This window comes from Oncorhynchus clarkii, chromosome 2 (assembly GCF_045791955.1).
Source record: "Oncorhynchus clarkii lewisi isolate Uvic-CL-2024 chromosome 2, UVic_Ocla_1.0, whole genome shotgun sequence".
NCBI lineage: Eukaryota > Metazoa > Chordata > Actinopteri > Salmoniformes > Salmonidae > Oncorhynchus > Oncorhynchus clarkii.
The window spans coordinates 73,903,031-73,925,286 of record NC_092148.1 but is presented as its reverse complement, the minus strand read 5'-3'; the positions used below and the strand labels follow the sequence as shown (position 1 = coordinate 73,925,286).

At 43.1% G+C, this 22,256-nt stretch overlaps 3 protein-coding genes across 3 annotated transcripts; 2 read left to right on the top strand and 1 right to left on the bottom strand.

Annotated features, from left to right (window-relative positions):
* The first annotated feature begins 6,606 nt into the window (after positions 1–6,606).
* LOC139373366 (transmembrane protein 17) lies at positions 6,607–9,672 on the top strand. The gene is made up of 5 exons (XM_071113809.1): positions 6,607–6,821; positions 7,033–7,136; positions 7,236–7,349; positions 8,653–8,796; positions 9,362–9,672. The coding sequence occupies exons 1-5, from the start codon at positions 6,707–6,709 to the stop codon at positions 9,458–9,460; spliced, it is 576 nt and encodes a 191-aa protein (XP_070969910.1). The 5' UTR covers positions 6,607–6,706; the 3' UTR covers positions 9,461–9,672.
* A 3,407-nt stretch (positions 9,673–13,079) lies between these two features.
* Positions 13,080–16,726, bottom strand: LOC139373376 (cytosolic carboxypeptidase 2-like). The gene is made up of 4 exons (XM_071113822.1): positions 16,532–16,726; positions 15,078–15,185; positions 14,817–14,954; positions 13,080–14,680 (listed from the first exon to the last, which is right to left on the bottom strand). The coding sequence occupies exons 2-4, from the start codon at positions 15,112–15,114 to the stop codon at positions 14,466–14,468; spliced, it is 390 nt and encodes a 129-aa protein (XP_070969923.1). The 5' UTR covers positions 15,115–15,185; positions 16,532–16,726; the 3' UTR covers positions 13,080–14,465.
* A 942-nt stretch (positions 16,727–17,668) lies between these two features.
* Positions 17,669–19,892, top strand: LOC139373352 (zinc finger protein 177-like). Its single transcript, XM_071113785.1, has 2 exons — positions 17,669–17,914; positions 18,234–19,892. The coding sequence occupies exons 1-2, from the start codon at positions 17,722–17,724 to the stop codon at positions 19,328–19,330; spliced, it is 1,290 nt and encodes a 429-aa protein (XP_070969886.1). The 5' UTR covers positions 17,669–17,721; the 3' UTR covers positions 19,331–19,892.
* Positions 19,893–22,256: the final 2,364 nt, after the last annotated feature.

Sequence of the window (22,256 nt, the reverse complement as noted above, 5' to 3'; positions counted from 1 at the left end):
GTATCAATCAATTAGTGCCCTCAAACTCAACTCTGGACCTTGAAGCCGGTTCCACTGCATTTTCTCATTGTTTCTCACACAGGTGGGTGCATTTAATTATCAGGTAGAAAGGAAAACCAGCAGGCGCCAGACCTCGTATGGTAAGTGTTGAGTACCCCTGATATAGTGGGAAGGATCCTATAAATCAAGACTGTGTGAATGCATGTACCACTCTGAATAAACAAATATTGTCTTTGAAGATTTTTCTCTGGTTATGCAACTACAATACAGGCTGGATGTCTAAACAAATTCAATTCTGAATGTCAATAGATTTTTTCATTCATTCTCATCAATGACAACATTCTAGAACTGAGTTATAACTCATCAAAGTCTGGTATCCGGGGTAATCTGGTTAATGATTATATGATTGATTAAGTGTCTCTTTCCTTGTAGAATGTTGACGGCTGTATAGAATACATTGTATTGCTAAGATGCTCAAACTTAACTTAATAGCTACAGTCACCGACACAGGATAAACTTTATCCCTCGTGCTGACCCTGACAAAACCGGCAAATTGTCCCTTACTATAGCTGCACTTCTCCACATAGCCAGACTTATAGTGGCCTTTAATGCTCTTTTGCTCTTCTTTGAAAAATTCCATGTCTGAAATAGACACCAAAGTCGACATACTGTAAAAACAATTATCTAGGCTAAGTGATACAAAATGAAGTTTTGATCTGCTGCTCTGCTAACTAGCTGAATCATAGTCAGTGGCTAGCTAAGACAGAGAAAGGAGATGGAAGAAGTTCAACATTTTATTCAATTCATTTTAATACAGCAAATGGATTCATCATGGGTTGGGTACAGGTCTCTCAGATCACGCTGGTGAACGGTAGCTGAGAGTGCCGGCTAGAGATGACTTGCAGGAGCTTCCTGCAGGAATTTGTAGTCTTGCTGATGTCTTCTCTGTTGCTAATTAGCATTTTGTAAATTGAGGCGAATATATCGCTAAAACTCAATTTGTCAGACAGAGAATTACATGGTTATGAAAACATCACAACAAGGTAAGCCTACACCAAACACTTACTTAATTTGAAGTGTTTGTATAATTCACTATGTGAAAAATGAATGGTGGAAAGAGAATGGAAACATTTCCGTGTTTGACCGCTAGGTTTTATGGGTATTATGACATGTCCACTATGTCGGACTATTGCCACGTTCAAAACAACTCGGAACTCGATTTGAACAGTCACTCAACTCGGGAACTCGGGCCTCTTTCTAGAGCTCCGACTTTCCGTCCTGAAGATCACTTCTTCTTCTTGTTTGGTGTAACGGTGTTGGCATTAATTACATGTGCATTCCATCACCTACTGTACAGGTGGATATTAAGGATCCAAAAAGGGTAAAAAATAAATAAAAATCCATACAAACTATCAGTAACAAAATGTTAATTAGTACATCAGTAAAGTAAATCAGCCTGCTTTTCTGTTTTAATAAGGCCCCTTCACAGGCTGAGAAGGATCCTGTGATGGTGGGACATTTCCTGGCGACAGTAGTCCTTGTAGTGCTTCTGCCGTTAAATCTTGGGAGGCCCAAAAACTTCTCAGCTGCAGATATAATGATGTCCAGCTTCTTGGACACTTGTGCAGTACAATTAATAACTGTGGCTATAAATGCTACAAAATCCACCTTCTTCACAATAAGTGTATCCAGATCACTTGATGTATAACATTTGCAACTAGTTGTGGTGCATCTTCAGAACTTTGGCCTCCTTTCCCTTCACTCTCTTCACCGCCTCCACATAGGAGATTTGCTGTACAGCCCTGATCCTTGACCCCTCAACCTCTTTCACCCTAACAGGGCACTCAGGAAATTCGGAAATATGAACTCCACCACAGTTGCAACATTTTACATTCACAGACTCATCAATAACATATTCCTTCCGTCTGCAAACACTTGACACATGGCCAAACTTTTTTCACTTCTTGCATTGCATTGGGTTTTGCACGAACGCTCTTACGGCGTATCTTATATATCCAAACTTTACATATGGTAGTAAATACTCATCAACCATCAAATATACAGATAAAAGTTTCTATTTTTTCTCATTCTCCACACTTGTCAAGCAACGTGCATGAACTACTCCTGTAATTTTTACCCTAAGATATTAATTATTGAAGTCCGACGGGACACCAGAGATAACACCTTTTACCAGGGCTCTGCTCTGAAAACCACAGCTGTTCACTTCATGCTTCGACAATTCCGCGAGCCACAATGCACGCTCCTTTTGCAATTCAGATACACACGATATCAACACCATACCATGTCTGGTTACTTTGACTGCATCCACTTTTCCCAACACCTTCTTCACCATCCTTCAAAATAAAATAAAATAATAAACATCCTTATCCAAACGTTGTCCAACAATCAATGATTCATTAGACTCATTTTTCACAATAATTTTTGCCCTTTTTGTTCCATTCTTGAACTGTTGTCCACTCATCTTACTCGCTAACTGTGCTTGACGTGCTTTCAGCTTCAAACGACCCTTCTGCCATCTCTTCTTCTTCGATGAGGTTTAATGGCGGTTGGCATCCAATAAATGTTGCATTACCACCACCTTCCTTATACTTTGCTTGAAAAAAAATACAAAAAGAATATAGAAATAAACACAACAAATACCCAACCATCTAACACTACACTAGGACAGCAGCCTGAAAGGATGGGACACCACCACTTAACACACCCTGTAACTCTTCTGATGTCTCGCACACCAAAATACCTCTCTGCAGCTGCCACCACAACCTCTTTTTTCTGCAACTTACGTTCCATCCCTGCAGTACAGTTGATAACCATTGCTATAAAGGCCAAAAATGAAATCTTACTGAAACATATATCACTTGTTGGTTTATTCCTTTGTATTGGTACAGATCTACTACTCACACCACTCCTCTTCACCACTCATCTAGGCTAAGTGATACAAAATGAAGTTTTGATCTGCTGCTCTGCTAACTAGCTGAATCATAGTCAGTGGCTAGCTAAGACAGAGAAAGGAGATGGAAGAAGTTCAACATTTTATTCAATTCATTTTAATACAGCAAATGGATTCATCATGGGTTGGGTACAGGTCTCTCAGATCACGCTGGTGAACGGTAGCTGAGAGTGCCGGCTAGAGATGACTTGCAGGAGCTTCCTGCAGGAATTTGTAGTCTTGCTGATGTCTTCTCTGTTGCTAATTAGCATTTTGTAAATTGAGGCGAATATATCGCTAAAACTCAATTTGTCAGACAGAGAATTACATGGTTATGAAAACATCACAACAAGGTAAGCCTACACCAAACACTTACTTAATTTGAAGTGTTTGTATAATTCACTATGTGAAAAATGAATGGTGGAAAGAGAATGGAAACATTTCCGTGTTTGACCGCTAGGTTTTATGGGTATTATGACATGTCCACTATGTCGGACTATTGCCACGTTCAAAACAACTCGGAACTCGATTTGAACAGTCACTCAACTCGGGAACTCGGGCCTCTTTCTAGAGCTCCGACTTTCCGTCCTGAAGATCACTTCTTCTTCTTGTTTGGTGTAACGGTGTTGGCATTAATTACATGTGCATTCCATCACCTACTGTACAGGTGGATATTAAGGATCCAAAAAGGGTAAAAAATAAATAAAAATCCATACAAACTATCAGTAACAAAATGTTAATTAGTACATCAGTAAAGTAAATCAGCCTGCTTTTCTGTTTTAATAAGGCCCCTTCACAGGCTGAGAAGGATCCTGTGATGGTGGGACATTTCCTGGCGACAGTAGTCCTTGTAGTGCTTCTGCCGTTAAATCTTGGGAGGCCCAAAAACTTCTCAGCTGCAGATATAATGATGTCCAGCTTCTTGGACACTTGTGCAGTACAATTAATAACTGTGGCTATAAATGCTACAAAATCCACCTTCTTCACAATAAGTGTATCCAGATCACTTGATGTATAACATTTGCAACTAGTTGTGGTGCATCTTCAGAACTTTGGCCTCCTTTCCCTTCACTCTCTTCACCGCCTCCACATAGGAGATTTGCTGTACAGCCCTGATCCTTGACCCCTCAACCTCTTTCACCCTAACAGGGCACTCAGGAAATTCGGAAATATGAACTCCACCACAGTTGCAACATTTTACATTCACAGACTCATCAATAACATATTCCTTCCGTCTGCAAACACTTGACACATGGCCAAACTTTTTTCACTTCTTGCATTGCATTGGGTTTTGCACGAACGCTCTTACGGCGTATCTTATATATCCAAACTTTACATATGGTAGTAAATACTCATCAACCATCAAATATACAGATAAAAGTTTCTATTTTTTCTCATTCTCCACACTTGTCAAGCAACGTGCATGAACTACTCCTGTAATTTTTACCCTAAGATATTAATTATTGAAGTCCGACGGGACACCAGAGATAACACCTTTTACCAGGGCTCTGCTCTGAAAACCACAGCTGTTCACTTCATGCTTCGACAATTCCGCGAGCCACAATGCACGCTCCTTTTGCAATTCAGATACACACGATATCAACACCATACCATGTCTGGTTACTTTGACTGCATCCACTTTTCCCAACACCTTCTTCACCATCCTTCAAAATAAAATAAAATAATAAACATCCTTATCCAAACGTTGTCCAACAATCAATGATTCATTAGACTCATTTTTCACAATAATTTTTGCCCTTTTTGTTCCATTCTTGAACTGTTGTCCACTCATCTTACTCGCTAACTGTGCTTGACGTGCTTTCAGCTTCAAACGACCCTTCTGCCATCTCTTCTTCTTCGATGAGGTTTAATGGCGGTTGGCATCCAATAAATGTTGCATTACCACCACCTTCCTTATACTTTGCTTGAAAAAAAATACAAAAAGAATATAGAAATAAACACAACAAATACCCAACCATCTAACACTACACTAGGACAGCAGCCTGAAAGGATGGGACACCACCACTTAACACACCCTGTAACTCTTCTGATGTCTCGCACACCCAAATACCTCTCTGCAGCTGCCACCACAACCTCTTTTTTCTGCAACTTACGTTCCATCCCTGCAGTACAGTTGATAACCATTGCTATAAAGGCCAAAAATGAAATCTTACTGAAACATTTTTCACTTGTTGGTTTATTCCTTTGTATTGGTACAGATCTACTACTCACACCACTCCTCTCAGGATCCTTCCCCCATCTTCATCGACTTTCTTCACTGCCTCAGCATATGACAACCACTGCACTACTCTAACCCTGGAAACCTCAACCTGCATCTCTCACACAGGATATTTCTGATCCCCAGCCCTATAGGCACCTCTACAATTAACACAGACCACTACTTTCCCCAATGCTACATATTCCTTTGTCTCATGCCCTTCTCACACCTAGGAACCTCCCTCCTACACACTGCTGCCTCATGCTCATAAGCTTGACACATGTAACAACGTAATGTATTTGGCACAAAAGCTCGTAGAGGATAACTTATTTTTCCTAACATAATTTTGTCGGGCAAAGACTCAACATCAAAACTCAAAAGAACAGACAATGACTCTTCTGTTTCTCCACACACGCCACCCTGTCTGCGTCGCCCCAAACGACAAGCATCATAAACACAGAGAATCTTCCCCTTCAGTTGGTCAGCTTTCACATTTACCACTAACCCAGTAATCACTTCTTTCAATGGCGCCCTTTTCTTGTAGGCAGAACAATTCACATCTCTTGCCCCCATTCGTTAAACACGGAGCACATGCTCCCTCTGACCAGCAGAAACACAAACAATTATCAGAAGACCACTTCTGGTTTCCCTCACCGATTCCACAGCACAGAAGTATATTTTCATTCACCCTGAAACCCCAAAATATCCCCTCCATTCCTCCTCCATATTCCAAGTATAAGTCTCCTTATGATAACATTGCACTTCTCTTGACATACATCTTGTTCTTGCCTTGTCAAGGAACACCATTTAACCGTCTGTCACAATCTCCGTACAATCAGCACGACCCCTTGGGATGTAGCGCTCAACAGTGCATTCCACTTGTAAAGCAGTTGCTTCTTCTTGATGTTCTTCTTTTCTTCCGCCATCTCCCTACCCTGAAGATCACTGACTTCATGATTTGACCAACAAAAAAAATTCTCCAGTTGTTTTGAAAAATGGATTAGGTAAAAGTACAAAACAATCTGAGACCAGGCTAAATTAAATGTTTTATTTTATTTGTTTAACCTTTATTTAACTAGGCAAGTCAGTTAAGAACAAATTCTTATTTACAATAAACGGTCTACCCCGGCCAAACCCGGACGATGCTGGGCCAAATTGTGCTTCGCCTTATGGGACTCCCAATCACGGTTGGTTGTGATACAGCCTGGAATCGAACCAGGGTCTGTAGTGACGCCTCTAGCACTGATATGCAGTGCCTTAGACCGCTGCACTACAGAAAATGAAAGGACTGTCTTGATAAGTAGAGTTACAGAGATTTGGGAAATTGTGGAGGTCTGCTGAATCAGTCATCATTTTGATATCAATGTATGACCACTGGTCATGAAGGAAAATAAACGATGAAAGCAGGCACATTTGGGTCGCGAGATTTTGGGCAGAACGCGAGATTTTCTGTGACCAAGGGAACCGTGTTTTGTTGCTGGCAGGCATGACTTTCTAAACCGCTGTCTTGCTAGCACAGGAGCATCTTTGCAATTCGCATGGAGCTTCCAGAACCGATCAGAAGACGTTTAGGACACTTTTCCAGAACGGTGTTTGTTGATCAGAGTCGTACTCAACCATCTCCCGAAGATCATGTCACGTTTTTGGGGCACAGTGAGTGGAAACTTGCATGGATTGGTAACTGAAACGCTAGCTAGCGCTTGTCTCAGCTAGCTAAACAAGCCATTGTCAGCCCATTATCCATAGGCACCAGGCAGATATTATTTACATCTGTTGGCCCGGCCGTGTATAGGTTATATACTAACTAGCTTACTAGCAAGTAGGATACGGAAAGAACGTGAACTCTATTGTTTTACGTTCCCAGATAGTGAGGTTGTCTCCAGCCTGCCTCTCCAGATGTCACTGTTCTTCAACATGTGTTTTTTCCCACTGTGGTGGATCAGCGAGGTGGTGATGCTGCACCTCAAGGTAACTCACCTCTAGAATTTAGATGCACTCATACTCTATGTATCTAACTGTAACCAGTATCTAAATAAACCCCTTTGCCTTTTTCCCATATTGTTTCAGTATCCAGACCTTCCTGACTACTATAAGTTCATCCTCATCACCATCCTCATCCTGATGACTCTTGTAGAGGCTATCAGACTCTACCTAGGCTATGCAGGAAATTTGCAAGAGAAGGTACACACACACACACTTTCACTGTATCCTTAATTATTAAATCGCGACTGTACTTCCTGATTTGGCCTCATTAAGTAATTTTTGTGGCCATGACTGAATTCAAAAGTGGGTTGGTTTCAGGGTATGGTTTGATAGTGGGTATAATTTGTGGAACGTTCCAACAGGAATCTGTTAGAAAAACTTTGTAAAGCACAAGGATTCCAACAAAGTAGCATGATCAATTCATCTAGCTAACTAGGTGCAGAATAGGCATCAACTCACCGCGTAGCTTATTCTTAATGTTTGTCCATAGGCAACAAGAGTGAGGACAGACATTTTTCGGAGTAAAGGTGGTGAGTGAAAAAAACGTAATTACATTGCCCACTCCCTACCCAGTATCTTAATCTGCCACGATACAACTTCATATGTGTTGTTTGTTGGCAACCTTGTTATTTACAACGTTTTTGGAACAGATTCCTGTTGGGACGGTCCACAAATGATTCCCACCCGGTTTAATATGGGTGTCTCGTGTGTGTGTGTTAGGCAAATTATTAAGGCAATTAGCTTCATCCAGCTGGTGTGCAACCCTGGCAAAATTGGTTTGGATAGCCGTGCTTCTACATCTGCATTGCTTGCAGTTTGGGGTTTAGGCTGGGTTTCTGTATAGCACTTTGTGACATCGGCTGATGTAAGAAAGGCTTTATAAATACATTTGATTGATTGATTTGATAGCCTATTTCTGGGGCTAGTTAGGGACTGTCAATAAATTACTAATGTAAATGAGACGATGTTCATGTTGCACACCTTTTTAGTTCTCATTAAATGCTTTCAATATTTGTATATGAATTTCTACAATTTATAGTTGGAGGTTTTTAAGTCTTTGAAATTAGGAGCTATTGGAATTTTAACATATTGTCCCATGTACATTGTGTAATTTACAGATAGTCCCTAACTAGCCGCATCGGTATATCCAAAGTCAACCCAAATTTATCACAGGCATTACGATTGGGTCGCTGCACTTCAAATTGATGATTATTTGTGAGCAACTTTCATTTACGTTTTGATGTAGTTGCGACCACAAGTCTCACAAAACTCTTTTTTGGACGAGACTGACATTATGGCCAAAATGATCCTATTTACATTATGTAGTTCATTTTGACAGTACACCTATATCAATACCACAGGCTGTTTTCTAAATGAGAAGTTGTTTTTCATGGGCAGTTGCACTTTAAGCCATAGGCCACCTCTGGGGTTGGCCCATGCTTGGAAAACATCTCAGAGAACTGGTCTTGGGTGATTGTTTACGGTTTCTCTCTCATGACAGGTCCCTGAGCTGGCTGGTTTCTGGCTCCTGAGTCTCCTGCTGCAGTTTCCTTTGATTCTGTTTCAGCTCTTCAACCAAGCCATTCTGATCCAACCTCTGGAGAGAGGGGTTCACTTCATTATGGCCCTGTTCATACTCACACAGGTGAGGTTGCATGCCTGTTGCCTGTTCCTACCATGGTAACTAGATTAGTGTCCAATTTGACCACATTGGGGTAATTTAAACCCTGGTTTATTTTCTCTGTCGTGTATAAAGGTTGTGTGTCTGGGGCCTCCCGAGTGGCGCAGCGGTCTAAGGCACTGCATTGTGATGCTTGAGGCGTCATTACAGACCCGGGTTCGATCCCAGGCTGTGTTACAGCCGTCCGCGACCGGGAGACCCATGAGGCGGCGCACAATTGGCCCAGCGTCATCCGGGTTAGGGGAGGGTTTGTCCCATCGCGCTTTTGTGGCGGGACAGGCGCATGCACACTGACTTCGGTCGCCAGCTGTTTGGTGCAGCTTGCTTCCAGGTTAAGCAAGCAATGTGTCAAGAAGCAGTGCGGCTTGGCAGGGTCGTGTTTCGGAGGACGCATGGTTCTCGACCTTTGCCTCTCCGAGTCCGTATGGGAGTTGCAGCGATGGGACAAGACTGTAACTACCAATTGGATATCACGGAGAAAGGGGGGTTCAAAAAAAGTATGTTCTAACAAAGTCTCTTTCTCTCTTAGGCCCTCTCTGGCTTTGTGGCTCTACGTGGGATGGTCAGACACACAGAGAGCCACTTCCACCTCAGACAGTTTGATGGGGTTCAGGAGCTGAGGGCCTGACTGCTCTGCTGAGCTGACATGCAGAGACAGAGGTACTCGGGTGTAAATCTGCTATTGATGTTGATTATGAGAAATTTGAGTTGCTTAAGTGTATCTCAAGTTAGAATTCAGCTTTGTGTTTTCAGTGGACCATGTTCAGACATTAACACAATGTGTTTTGTGCCTTGAATGATCATTTTTGGGGGTTGTTGTACAGATGTGAAGACAATAAAGGTTTGGGTTTTTAGACGTATCTGTTTCACACTGTTTATGCTACAATAACACCAAGACTGCATTTTGAGAATGTAGTTTTCTAACAGATAATTTACTGCATAGATAGTGACTCAATCTGATTATGCCTTCAATCGATAAGTGGAAAATAAATAATTGACACTGAAATGTATACAAAATATTATGACGTTAAAATAGGTTCACGTGGCCTCCCGGGTGGCGCAGTGGTTAAGGGCGCTGTACTGCAGCGACAGCTGTGCCATCAGAGTTCCTGGGTTCGCGCCCAGGCTCTGTCGTAACCGGCCGCGACCGGGAGGTCCGTGGGGCGACGCACAATTGGCCTAGTGTCGCCCGGTTTAGGGAGGGCTTGTCTCATCGCGCACCAGCGCCTCCTGTGGCGGGCTGGGCGCAGTGTGCGCTAACCAAGGTGGCCAGGTGCACGGTGTTTCCTCCGGCGCATTGGTGCGGCTGGCTTCCGGGTTGGATGCGTGCTGTGTTAAGAAGCAGTGCGGCTTGGTTGGGTTGTGTATCGGAGGACGCATGACTTTCAACCTTCGTCTCTCCCGTACGTCAAGCCGTACGGGAGTTGTAGCGATGATACAAGATAGTAGCTACTACAACAATTGGATACCACGAAATTGGGGAGAAAAAGGGGTAAAAATTCAAAAAAAATAAATAAATAATAGGTTCACAACGACATGAAGACTCAATAAGAAAGGCACACAATCAAGGCAAAAAATAAATGTAATTTCTATAGCCATCTGAAAGGCAATGTGCTGTACATGTTAAGGCACATTCACACTGCACCTTAGACCAGGACTAAGAGCAGTGTTTGACTTGCAGGAGCTCACATGCTAATAATATTGTTGCGTGTTTTTGCTAGGATCAGAAAGTTGATGTCTCGTTTGTGCACAGCATTCTCTGTACAGGGGTAAGATCGAATTTCAAAAGTGAAACATTGTTTCCCATGGCGGATAGGCAGATTTACTAACCATCACTGTTGGAAATCAAATGCAAGGCAAGTAGAAGCAAAAGGAAGTGCTGTTAATAGATGTTTAATTGCTTATAACTTTGGTTGCGTGTTAATTGCTTATAATGCTGGTCGCGTGTTTGTCCGTTAACCAGGGCTTTGGAATAAAAGTGTGAATCCTTAGCCCAGGGCTAACAAATGCTGAAACACAGGCTAAGCTATCTCAGGGCCAGTCAAGCCTGGGGCTAAGAACAATGCAGTGTGAAAAGACCTTTATTGTCCCATGGTCAAAATAGTTGCAGAATCTCCCTCTAGTCTCCATCCATCTTCAAGGGTTCATGTCAGCAGTCTGTCATATTTGCCAATGTGTTTCCCTGCCTGGTTCTTAGCTCAAAAGGTGTTTTATTGCGAGGAGGGGCAGACCCTGACAGTCTGGCGACCATCCTCTCCTCCAGATCTGCTTCGGCCCCTCTCCCATTGGAGTGGAACCTGGAGGTCTTGGCCAGGCTGAGTTTCTGGAGCCTACGTAGACTCTCACTTTGGGGGTCGAGGACATCTGTGGTAAAACGCCCATTTCCTCTTCAAGGTCTGCTGGTCCAACCCGAGAAGAATGGTACCATTCAGAGTAGACACATTCCAAAATAAGCTCTGAATGTAGTTTTTAGAAGTACTATTTGCTAATACAAAGAACAATGCAAAAAAAGGGGTGGCATACACTTTTAGTACCTGTGGTTGTTGTTCAGACTCGCTGCTGCTGCATCTCCACCAGACACACGCCTGCCTGCTCCCCTTCCCCCCCAGCGGCTCTCTCTGAGGGGCCCTGCCTCTAATCTAAGCCGCTGTCTGGTCCCCCCATGGACAGTCATGGCTACAGAGAAGAGAGGGAGGAAAAAGGGGTTATAACTGGGGCAGGACAACAGCGGGAGATATGTATCGAGTCATTCCCAGATATAGAAAAAAATAAAAACATACACATCTGTTGTATATGTACTGTGATATATTGTGTATACCAACATATACTCTGTACAGCATAAAAAGACACACTAGAAAGTCCATATGGCTGTTGTGGAGAGGACAGTAAGTTATGTGCCTCAGGTCTGGCATGAATGAGTTGCCATCTCTCCCAGGTTAACTCAGTGGGTTCTCAAAGGCTGCTGGAGGTCCTCTCTGGTCCTGCTCACTCACAGGTGCTGAGCTTGATACAGATACACCTGTTGTGTATTCTCTTTCTGGGCTCCTCCCTCGGACCTCCAGGGCCTTTGTGTTGGAGGTTGCGGCCTCTGGCATGTACAGTAGTAGTGTATGGAGACCAAGGCTGCGTGGCCTTGTCTCTGGGTGCGGCCGATGGTGGTGGGACTTGGCTGAGAAGAAGTTGGAATAGCGGCAGGACGCCAGGCCTCGTGACAGGATCAACTTGGGTACCACCCTGCACTGCATGCCAAGAATAACTGGGGGAGACCTGACTATCCAATCTAACATGTAAATCATGCAGAGGACATATGGTCCCAGTCCTATGTGTTCACTCATAAATGCAGTCAACTGGATATTTTACTGCTATGTTTTTCTGTAGTTACCCATGTCTGTGGAGGCTGCCTGCTTCACCTGAAAGATGAGTGATAAGACTGCATTAATACTAATTCAATATCTCTGATTTTGCAACATTTGGAACGTTTGATTTACCATCTGTTAAACTGGGGTGGAAAAGAAAGCCCCCGACTTTACTCCTGATTGCATTTCTGTGTCATACTACTTTCATACTAGTTCATACAAATATTATGTTAGTGAACACCTAAGTTCATATTGGGTGTGTGTTCTTCATGTCAATAGGTGGAATGGAATTAATGGAACGGTATCAAACATGTGAAAACATGTTTGACTCCATTCCATTAATTCCATTCCATCCATTACAATGAGCCTGTCCTCCTATAGCTCCTCTTCTGGCTCAAACCCAACCTCTCATCTCAGTGTTGGTTTTGTGATCGGGGCTGCAGGGCATGGGCTGCTGCTGCATAACAGGCATGGAGAGGCCGCATTGCTCTATGGCCGTGACAGATAGGGGCAACTGCTGAGGGGCCGACCGTGGAGGCTGGGAGGAGCCAAACTGCAGCTGGTGACTGATTCTGCCGCTGCTCCTCTGAGGAAGACAAACATCAGAGCCACATTCAGCAGGAAAACTCAAATTTGGTAAAAAAAAAAATTGGTGAAGTCATAAAACAAAATCCATTCCTAATGATAAGGTTCTATCCTCCACACCTGTGATAGGTGGCTGAGTAGGGTGAGCACGAGCCCCACTCAACAGGTATGCAGCCCTCAGCCTCCAGGTATTCATTCTGGAACACAGTTAATTCTGACCATCACACTGGCACAAAACAGTGGTCATCACTTATTCATGCCTTTTAAGTTTGATGAGGTGGGGATGTTCAGAGTGCATCAACCTACTAAGAACAGGTTTGGGAGGTCAAGGCCCAGGTTGTTGTAAAACACCTTGAGATGAATGTACCTGTAACAGTATTTTAGTAACACTGCAAACTATCAAGATGCAGTAGAGCTTGAAGGGTAATTGGCAGCCATTACCTTCTCTGACTCCTCCTCCTGCCAGAGGGTCACATGGCCTATGGCACCAATGCGAGTGGTGGGATGGGGGATCCAGGAGTGTACTGTCTTTAGAAATTAGGTTCTGGGGTAATGCACAAGCCACAATCAGTCTAAACAAATGAGGAAGAGTGAGCTTCTCTCTCATCCATACCTTCTCTCTCTCTTCTCTCTGACCACAGCTACCGTTGGCCAAGATTTTCTTTAACTCAATGGGATTCGAACCTTGTCATTGATGTTCTTGCTCATCATGGGAGGGAAGATTCTCTCATGGAGCCATTGTGTGGCATCATCGCGGTTGGTACAGCCGCACATGAAGACATTGTTCTTACGACTGTGACTGAAAATCAATACAGCACCACATCTCTCTCAGCCATCAGTTTTGGGTGCAATGACAACAACGAGGACAGATGGGAAACCATAGCAACAAGGTCAGAGAAGGCAGACTGAACTTAAACCTCTACGTAGGTTAGAGAGGCATGACTCTCTCACATCTGTTTGAGTATCCTCCCACTTCCCCCCTCTCGCCTATTGACCATGTTCCTGGTGTGCTAGACGCAGGGGAAGGAATCCCTCAGCAGAGTCTTGTAGTTCCTGTTCAGGTCCCTGCCGGCCAGAGATCAGTAGTAGTTCCCCACCACCACCCCGTCTGGGTTCAGCATAGGCATCACCTGCAGGTCCGCAAGGGAGCAACACAACAATCAACATCATGGAGTCTCTTTATGATGTGTTTCTAATTCTGAATGGAAAACGTACATTTATCCCACATGGCAATCAAACACATAACTGAAATACTTGGTTATTTTCAAAGATAAAAAAGCCAAAAGTGCATAAGCGACTTTAAACACAAAGATCTCCCTCAGCTGCCTGGTGTCGTCCGATTCCCAGCAGGAAGTCCAAGAATCCCTGCATCAACCAGGAGCTGTTGTTCTCCCCGGGTTGCACCCCGGCCGTCACAACCACCACCTGCTTGGCACTCCTCTCCGCCCACCCTCCTCCCGGCCGCGTCACTGTCAGCACATGTACAACGTTGCCGGCCAGGCTGCGGCAATGCACCCGCAGCTTGCAGTAGCCGGCGGTGGCCGAATTGGAGTTGAGGCGGCTGAGGTAGCACTGCAGGTGGGAGTAGGTGTTAAGGGTAGCAGTGGGCCAGATAGGTGTCTGTCATAGGGGAACTGGCAGGTCCAGGTGAGGGATTTGATGTTTGTGGTGGTGTTGTTGTCCTGCTCAGCCTTATGATGCTGGTTGTGGTAGTACCTGATGCTTGAGGCAGTCCGGTGCCAGCCCTCCCTTCTCCCAGGCGGCTATCTCAGAGTAGAGCATGGACCTCATGCCTGTGCAGTACAGACTGCTAGCCTTCATGTTTCTGACCCGGAAGTACTCTCCACTGCGTGTGCTTGGTGGTGTACATATCAGTGTGCAGGGTGAGCTTGTAGTTATGGACACCACTGTGTAAGGGGGAGAGGGGGGGTAGAAAGAGAGTGAGAAGGAAAGAGTATTGCCTAAACACAGTGACCCCTGTCTGCAACTTAGCAACAATTGGTAAAGTGTAAAAACACACTGATACAGGCTCCATAGACTCACACTTGAACTGATGCAGGTTGCCACTCTCAAAGCGTGACTCAAAGGACTGGTCCTGATGCGTGGCACAGGAGGTGGAGCTCTTGATGAGCCCCCAGCTCCCCCCCACGTGAGAGCAGGTGAAGTAGGAGGTTTTTGTGGCTAAACAGGGGAAAGAATACGAAAAGGAGGAAGAAGGACAGGTGAGAGAGGTAACACTGAGAAAATGAAATCTGCGAAGGGCAGCGCTGTGACAAGGGGACCTTACTGACACATTAGGGTTACCTGAGTCAATGAAGTAGACCACGTTCCCCTTCTCCATCCCAACAGGCACTGGCGCCCTGTCATGGCCTGGGGACTGGTAGAACGACTCTGGGTCCGGAGGGTCTCACTCTAGAACACGGCAATATATTTCCGTAACAATAACATTCCAATTTAGATTCACACTATGTAATAGTTTAGCACTTGGAGTCCATTCAGACTCATAACTCTGTACTGTATGCCTCTGGATCGTTCTGTACAGTGTAGAGGTCAAAACAACATTGGGTGTTTGTTACAGCAAACAGTTCAGTGGTATGTACCTATGTACATTACCTATGTCCAAGGACCCTGCCTATGTCAAAGGATCCTGCCTATGTCCAAGGATCCTGCCTATGTCCAAGGAACCTGGGACTAAACACAGGGGCGTAGCCAGATTTTTTTGGGGTTGATAGGCCTAGAAAAATTTGGATAGGCATTTTTCAACTTGTTTATTACATTTATTTTGCGATGTGCACCGTATATTATTTCGTAATACAATCGTTTTATACTAGTGCATAGTACTTGGAGCAATCTCTGTTACTAGTCCAACACTCTAACCACTAGGCTACAGTGCCGCTAATGTCGTTGGAAGTGTGACAATGATCCTTAACAGAGAGTTTATATTAGGGAAAATATCATCAGGGCAGCTGTCAAGTACAGGAGGAGGAAAAGTCACTCTTTCCCATGTTCATTTTTCGACTCAACTACTGAATAAAAACAGTGAATTCAGCATCCTCAATTGATATTGCATAATGATCGCATGTGGTCTTCAGCTGCTCTTTAAGGCTGCAGGTTTGGGATTCTTTGGAAAAGGAGGCTGCCGCTCGCATGATCCCATGTGTCTCCTTGAAATCTTGAGTTTAACTCGGTAATCTGTCTGTCTAGAATATTGTTCCAAAGTTGCCTCAGGTCACGGTCACTCTTGATGCTGGATGTATTCCCTAATGAAGTTGTGACTACACTGTCTGCCAATTTTACAGGCAGTTTTCGCTGCCGTGATGCGCTCACGTCCCAATGACTAATATCATGCTTAATAATAATCTCTTCAAATAGCTTGAGAACTTTATCAAAGTCTCCCCCTGAGTTATCTCTGAATGTAGAAAATCTGCTTTTGAGGATTTAAATTAAACCAATACAGTCCGTCACAGATAATGTAGAGTTTTGTAATGCCTTCATAGCAAAATCACTAGTGTCAAACAATTTACTAAACGTGACTAACAGGAATAAAAACGTATTGTTCTGGATTTGATATAAGAGGGCATCCATCGGCTTCTAATTTGGTTTGTCCACAAGCCTCTGAAAAAATCTGCAAGAACTTCTAAAATGACATCTAGCAGTAACAGCACTTTACACACAGACCCTGATTTTGAACTCCACCGTACACCCGTGGATCTTTCTAGCTCGATACATGGTCTATCGGGATGCAACTCTTTCTGTACCTCTATGAATCCAGCATGTCTGTGGGATCCACTCATAAATGTGTGTAGCTGGTTTACTGTGTCAAAAGAAGTACTGACATGTCCTAACACTTGTGCCGCGGTGCACAGATCCAAATTCAAACGGTGGGAGTTGCAATGCACATATACCGCTTGCTTAAATGTTTGCTTTAGTAGGACTTGTACCCCTCCCCTCATCTGTTTCCTGACATGACTGAAGCGTCATCGAAACAAAAACCCACAAGGGGTGGGATCCCAAACTGTTATAGACCTATATCGATCCTGCCCTGCCTTTCTAAAATCTTCAAAAGCCAAGTTAACAAACTTTTGCACACCAGTATCTTTACTTGCACATCATCATCTGCACATCACTCCAGTGTTAATGCTAAATTGTAATTATTTCGCCTCTACGGCCTATTTATTGCCTACCTCCCTACTCTTCTACATTTGCACACACTGTACATAGATTTTTCTATTGTGTTATTGACTGTATGTTTGTTTGTGTAACTCTGTGTTGTTGTTTTTGTCGCAATGCTTTGCTTTATCTTGGCCAGGTCACAGTTGTAAATGAGAACTTGTTCTCAACTGGCCTACCTGGTTAATAGCTAGTTAGCTAAGACAAAAAAAAGACAGAACAGAAATTTCAGCAAGAAATATTTTAAAAAACGCTCCAGAAATATGATTATATTAATATACTGAGATAATGATAAAACCAGCGGCTTCGATGCAAATATGGCTAAAATCAGGCTGACAGGACGCGATCAGAACATGAAGCTATGTATCGGGTAGGAAGTAAAGCGGAAATGGGCGTTGCTATAGTGTGCAAAATGTCTATTGGCCCCTCTTTAATGGCCGCAAAATTGTTGTAAACTCTGGATTAGGAAACTATAAGTGCACTTGAGTAGAATGCACCGATCTTTTACTGTAACACAATGTACAGGCAATAATTTATGGTGCAATAAGTGATTATTGTGACACGTAATTATTATTTGTATGATAAGTAGTATAACCTATATTGATAATTGTGCACATTTACCATCATTTTCTCCCTAATTATTAATTTACAAAGTATACAGGACAGGTCTCTTATTCTGAAAGATTCCAAAAATCCATGACCCGGAAGTACTTATTCTTGCCTGCTTTACGGTGGTCAGGGCACAAAGGTAACTAGCTGTAACTTGCATTATCTAAACATGTCTAAAATACAGTTGTTGAGGGTGTTTCTCAACGAGCGATTAGCAGTTGCTGTTGATGAGATCTTTGGGGCAGTTGAAAAAACAATAACTGAGTACCAGGAAGAAGTTTCCCGTTCAAAGGATGAAAACGATCGTCTGCAAAGGCTGCTTGAAATCGCCCTTAAACCGGAGTTAAAGCTGCACAGAGCAGGTTTGGGTCATTCGTTTGTCTAGTTACCTTGATTGTATTTTGTATGTAACAAAATATACTGTATTTATAGGACGATTCTTATGAGCATTTGCGTTTTCTATTTCATGCTGTAAACTCACCTGCTGTCATTGTGATTTGACTTGCCTAGTGCTTCTACACCCGCATTGCTTGCTGTTTGGGGTTTTAGGCTGGGTTTCTTTACAACACTTTGAGATATCAGCTGATGTAAGAAGGGCTATATAAATACATTTGATTAGATTTTTAAATTTGATTTGACGATTGCAGTCTCATGACAACGTTTGCGTTCTAATTTATTCAGACCTCCAGCAACTCACTTTCCGTGTGTCTGAAGAGGAGGTTCACCCTGATCAGCAGAAGTGTGTGCAGGAGTGGAGCCCCAGTCTGGGACAGGAGGACCCAGAGTTTACACAGATTAAAGAGGAGCAGGAGGAACCCAGAACCAGTCAATGGGAAGAGCAGCTTCAAGGGCTAGAAGATGATACCAAAGACTCCATATTCATTCCTGCTTGTGTAAAAGGTGACTGTGATGAGAACCCAGCTCTGCACTCATATCTTTATCATGGTCAAAATGAAGTTAACGGAGAGAGAGTCTCTCTACCCAGCACCTCAACTAAACCGATCAATACCGAACCCTACGAAGAGGATTACCTGGTATCAGAACTAACCAGTGACTCTCATACTCTCGCTGCAGTAGACTGTTCTGCAGTTCAGAGAGAAAACAGTGCAACTGTCAATGGGATGGAAAGTGGAGTCCCTCAGTCAGGTTTTAAGCGAGGAAAATCAAATAAAACATGGACAGTAAAAAGACAGAGCTCTCGTGCCAATAATAAGGGTAGGAATTCCACAAAGTCCTCCATTCTGAAATCACCTAGTCAAAGTCATAATGCTCCTTGTCATTGTAAGGTGTGTGGCATGTCTTTTCATTACATGGGTTCTTTAGTGAATCATGTGCAAACTCATACAATGGATAAAGAACATCCTTGTGGTGTGTGTGGAAAATGCATCGAATCCACAGAAAGTATGAAAGATCACCTTCAAATTCACAGTGCAGCTAAGTTTTCTTGTAAAGTTTGTAGTAAATGTTTTACAAGGAATAGTAAGCTGACAGTGCACATGAGGACTCACACAGGAGAGAAACCACATCACTGTCGTGATTGTGGCCAAAGATTCAGCACTGGGTCCCATCTTAGAGTGCACATGAGGACTCATACAGGCGAGAAACCATATGTCTGTCCTGATTGTGGCATAGGCTTCTTTCAGAGTGAACATCTGAAAGCACACATTAGGATCCACACAGGAGAGAAACCATACCATTGCCGTTTTTGTGACAAATGTTTCAGGACTGGCACCAATCTGACAGGTCACATGAGGACTCACAGGGGAGAAATCATTTAGCTGTATTCTGTCTGAGAAAATAATGTTGGTGGTCTGAACTTAGCAGAAGATTTTGTCATTGTTGGACATTATGTCAGTATCTAAGAAGCGCTCATTACTCAAAGATTACATTGTATTCTTTATGAGAAAAAAACTCTATATAAAAACATAAATCCTCGTTATATCTGCAACTGTTACACCCCTGAACAGGGGAAGTATAGAAATAAATCACACGGAGATGTAGCTTCGGCTTCAAGTCATTTGTAATGAGTGTTTTTCATATAAAATCATCAACCATTTACATGGGGCGGCAGGTAGCCTAGTGGTTGCAAGATCGAGTCCCCGAGCTGACAAGGAAAAAATCTGTTATTCTGAACAAGGCAGTTAACCCAATGTTCCTGGGCTGTCATTGAAAATAAGAATATGTTCTTAACTGACTTGCCTAGTTAAAGAAAGGTACAATATTTATTTTATTTTTAAATGTACAAAATAGAATGTTTCACAAATGCACAAAATATCTTCTCTCAAATGACATAGCTGTTACAACTGTTCAATAAACCAGTATTGTCTTATTTATACATTACAATGGCTCTTAGTATCCCTCTTTAAATGCTTCCTATCAAAACATCCAAGAGGATCATAATGGGACCTTCCTGGACTATGATCAGTTTCTGCCACTGCACCCCTCTACTAGCTTGAACCAGAAAATGGCTGCTCATTGTCTCGACTCCAGGTAAGCGTAAATGGATGCATGCCTTCTTACCCTGCGTCCGGACTTAAGACTTTCAAACCACTTAGAGCCCCTGTACCAGCGGGTTTTCTGCCAGGGGCTTGGGTGTTCCCTCCTTGGCTGTGGATGCCCCTCCAGCTAACTCTCCCTGTCCTGGTCAATCAACTGCCTGGGCACAGCCTGGACCACCGCGGCCCCCCTCAGCTGGGCCGTGCTCTCTGGATCAGAGCTCTGTCCCTTTGGCTGTTGTGGCCTGCTCACAACCGGCTTCTCAGCAGCCCTCTTCTCAAGTGAGTTCTGTGGCTCTGGCCTCGCAAACTACTTCGAGACACGGCAGAGACCGGATCATTCCGATATCGCCAGGTTGCTTCCTGAGGCTGTGAGTCAGTCACTGGAACTGATACCTGAATGGTTCATGTGTGGTCAAATTACATTATGAAGGGCAGCTTAGAATAGCTGAAGATGGATTTTATAGAACTGACAAACACCCCATAATATCTGAGCGTCTGTCGTAACTTTGTATTGATTAATGTGACTGCTGTTCATCGAATGATTAACTGTTTATAATTACGGGATTCAATTAATTAATATCGATTTTACAGAAGTCGCTAATTAATTAATTTATTCTACAGTCTCATCCTGAACGTCGCATAATACGTGAATCTGCACAAACCCGAGCCTCACTAAATCATTCCGTACCACACCAATTGAGTTATTTATTTACTAACAAGCTAAATGACAATATAAGATATACACACACAAACACACAGTCTAGGCTTTTGATATAAACTTAGCACATTGAAACATGTCCCTAGTGGGCCAACACAATAGGACACGTGTTACCCAAAATGGGTAATTTAGAAATAGAAAGAGAGTGCATGACAGAAAAGCACACTTGGATACATTTGTAAACTATGCTTAGTTTAGCCCTAACACCTTGCCCCGAACTGCAGCTCTTATGGGTTAGAATATAATGGTATAATTACTTGTCAAAGGTCTCGGATGGGCTGTCTCTTCTCCTCTGATGGCGGCACTTCTTTCGTTACCAGGTGTAAGTCTCTGATTGTCCACACGATGTCAGTGCCCTTTCTCTTAGTGGTTTGTTTCCTCGCCCTCGTTCTGAAAAGGGGTCTTCTCCGGACGGCTAATCAGCCGTGTATAGATGGTTCCAGCGTGGGAATGAAAGCAGTGTAGACACGATTCCTTAGACAGAATAACCGGCTGGTTCTGCTTGAATTCACCCACTTAGACACAGCTACTCATCCTTAGCATAAATTGTTAAGAGGTTATTTTGTATTTTTCAACCTCGTGTTGCATTTTTGGGTTGCGACTACTCGAACCTTGGCTGCAGCACATGGTCACCTTGTCTGAATTGTACATTCTTAACTCACAAGTTATATACCCTTGAGTCAGAAAGGGGCGTTTCTGTCTTTATGGCAAGTTCTCTGGGCGTAACTAGTTACGAGGCAAGATATGGATTTTACTCAGATCCAATTTAGACAACGAACTTCACATTTCATCTTTACAAACACATTCTATTTGATCTGGACATTTTCCACACAATGTACAGGATACGAACATCAGATACATATTATGAAAACTCTTCAAGTTACAATGTTTCGTTATAACGCCGTCATTTAACTTTTAATAACATAACAAAAACAACATTTATTTTCATATTCCATCAATTGTTGTTTCCACCATTTATGGCATGTTACTGTTCTGAGGTAGGTTCTCCACAGGGCCCACTCACACATTCCAATCCTCCATACTGAGAGGACAAAGGATTCGTCTGCTGTTCAAAGATTTACAATGGGCATGAGGTGTCATGAACATATGTCCCTCTTACTGCCCGGAATGCCTCTGCTGATCCTACAGCTATTGTATGCAGTAATCATATGCCTATGAACCAGAGTAATACTGTTAGCACTGAGGTGGTGTGCACTAGTAGGAAGTCCATTGTGTGCAGCTCAACCTGCACTAATAAAAATAACCAGAGTATGCCTACCTCTGCTAAGCTTCCCAGTAAAGCAAGAAAAATAATCAAGAATCCCAGAAAAGTGTTTTTAGAAAATTGCCAACGTTAACATATGTAGCTTACAAAACAAGGTTCATTGAATCAATAATTTGCTAGTTAGTAACAGATTACATTCATATTCTGACTATCTCTGAAACTCACTTAGATAATATCTTTGATGATCTACAGAAAAGACAGAA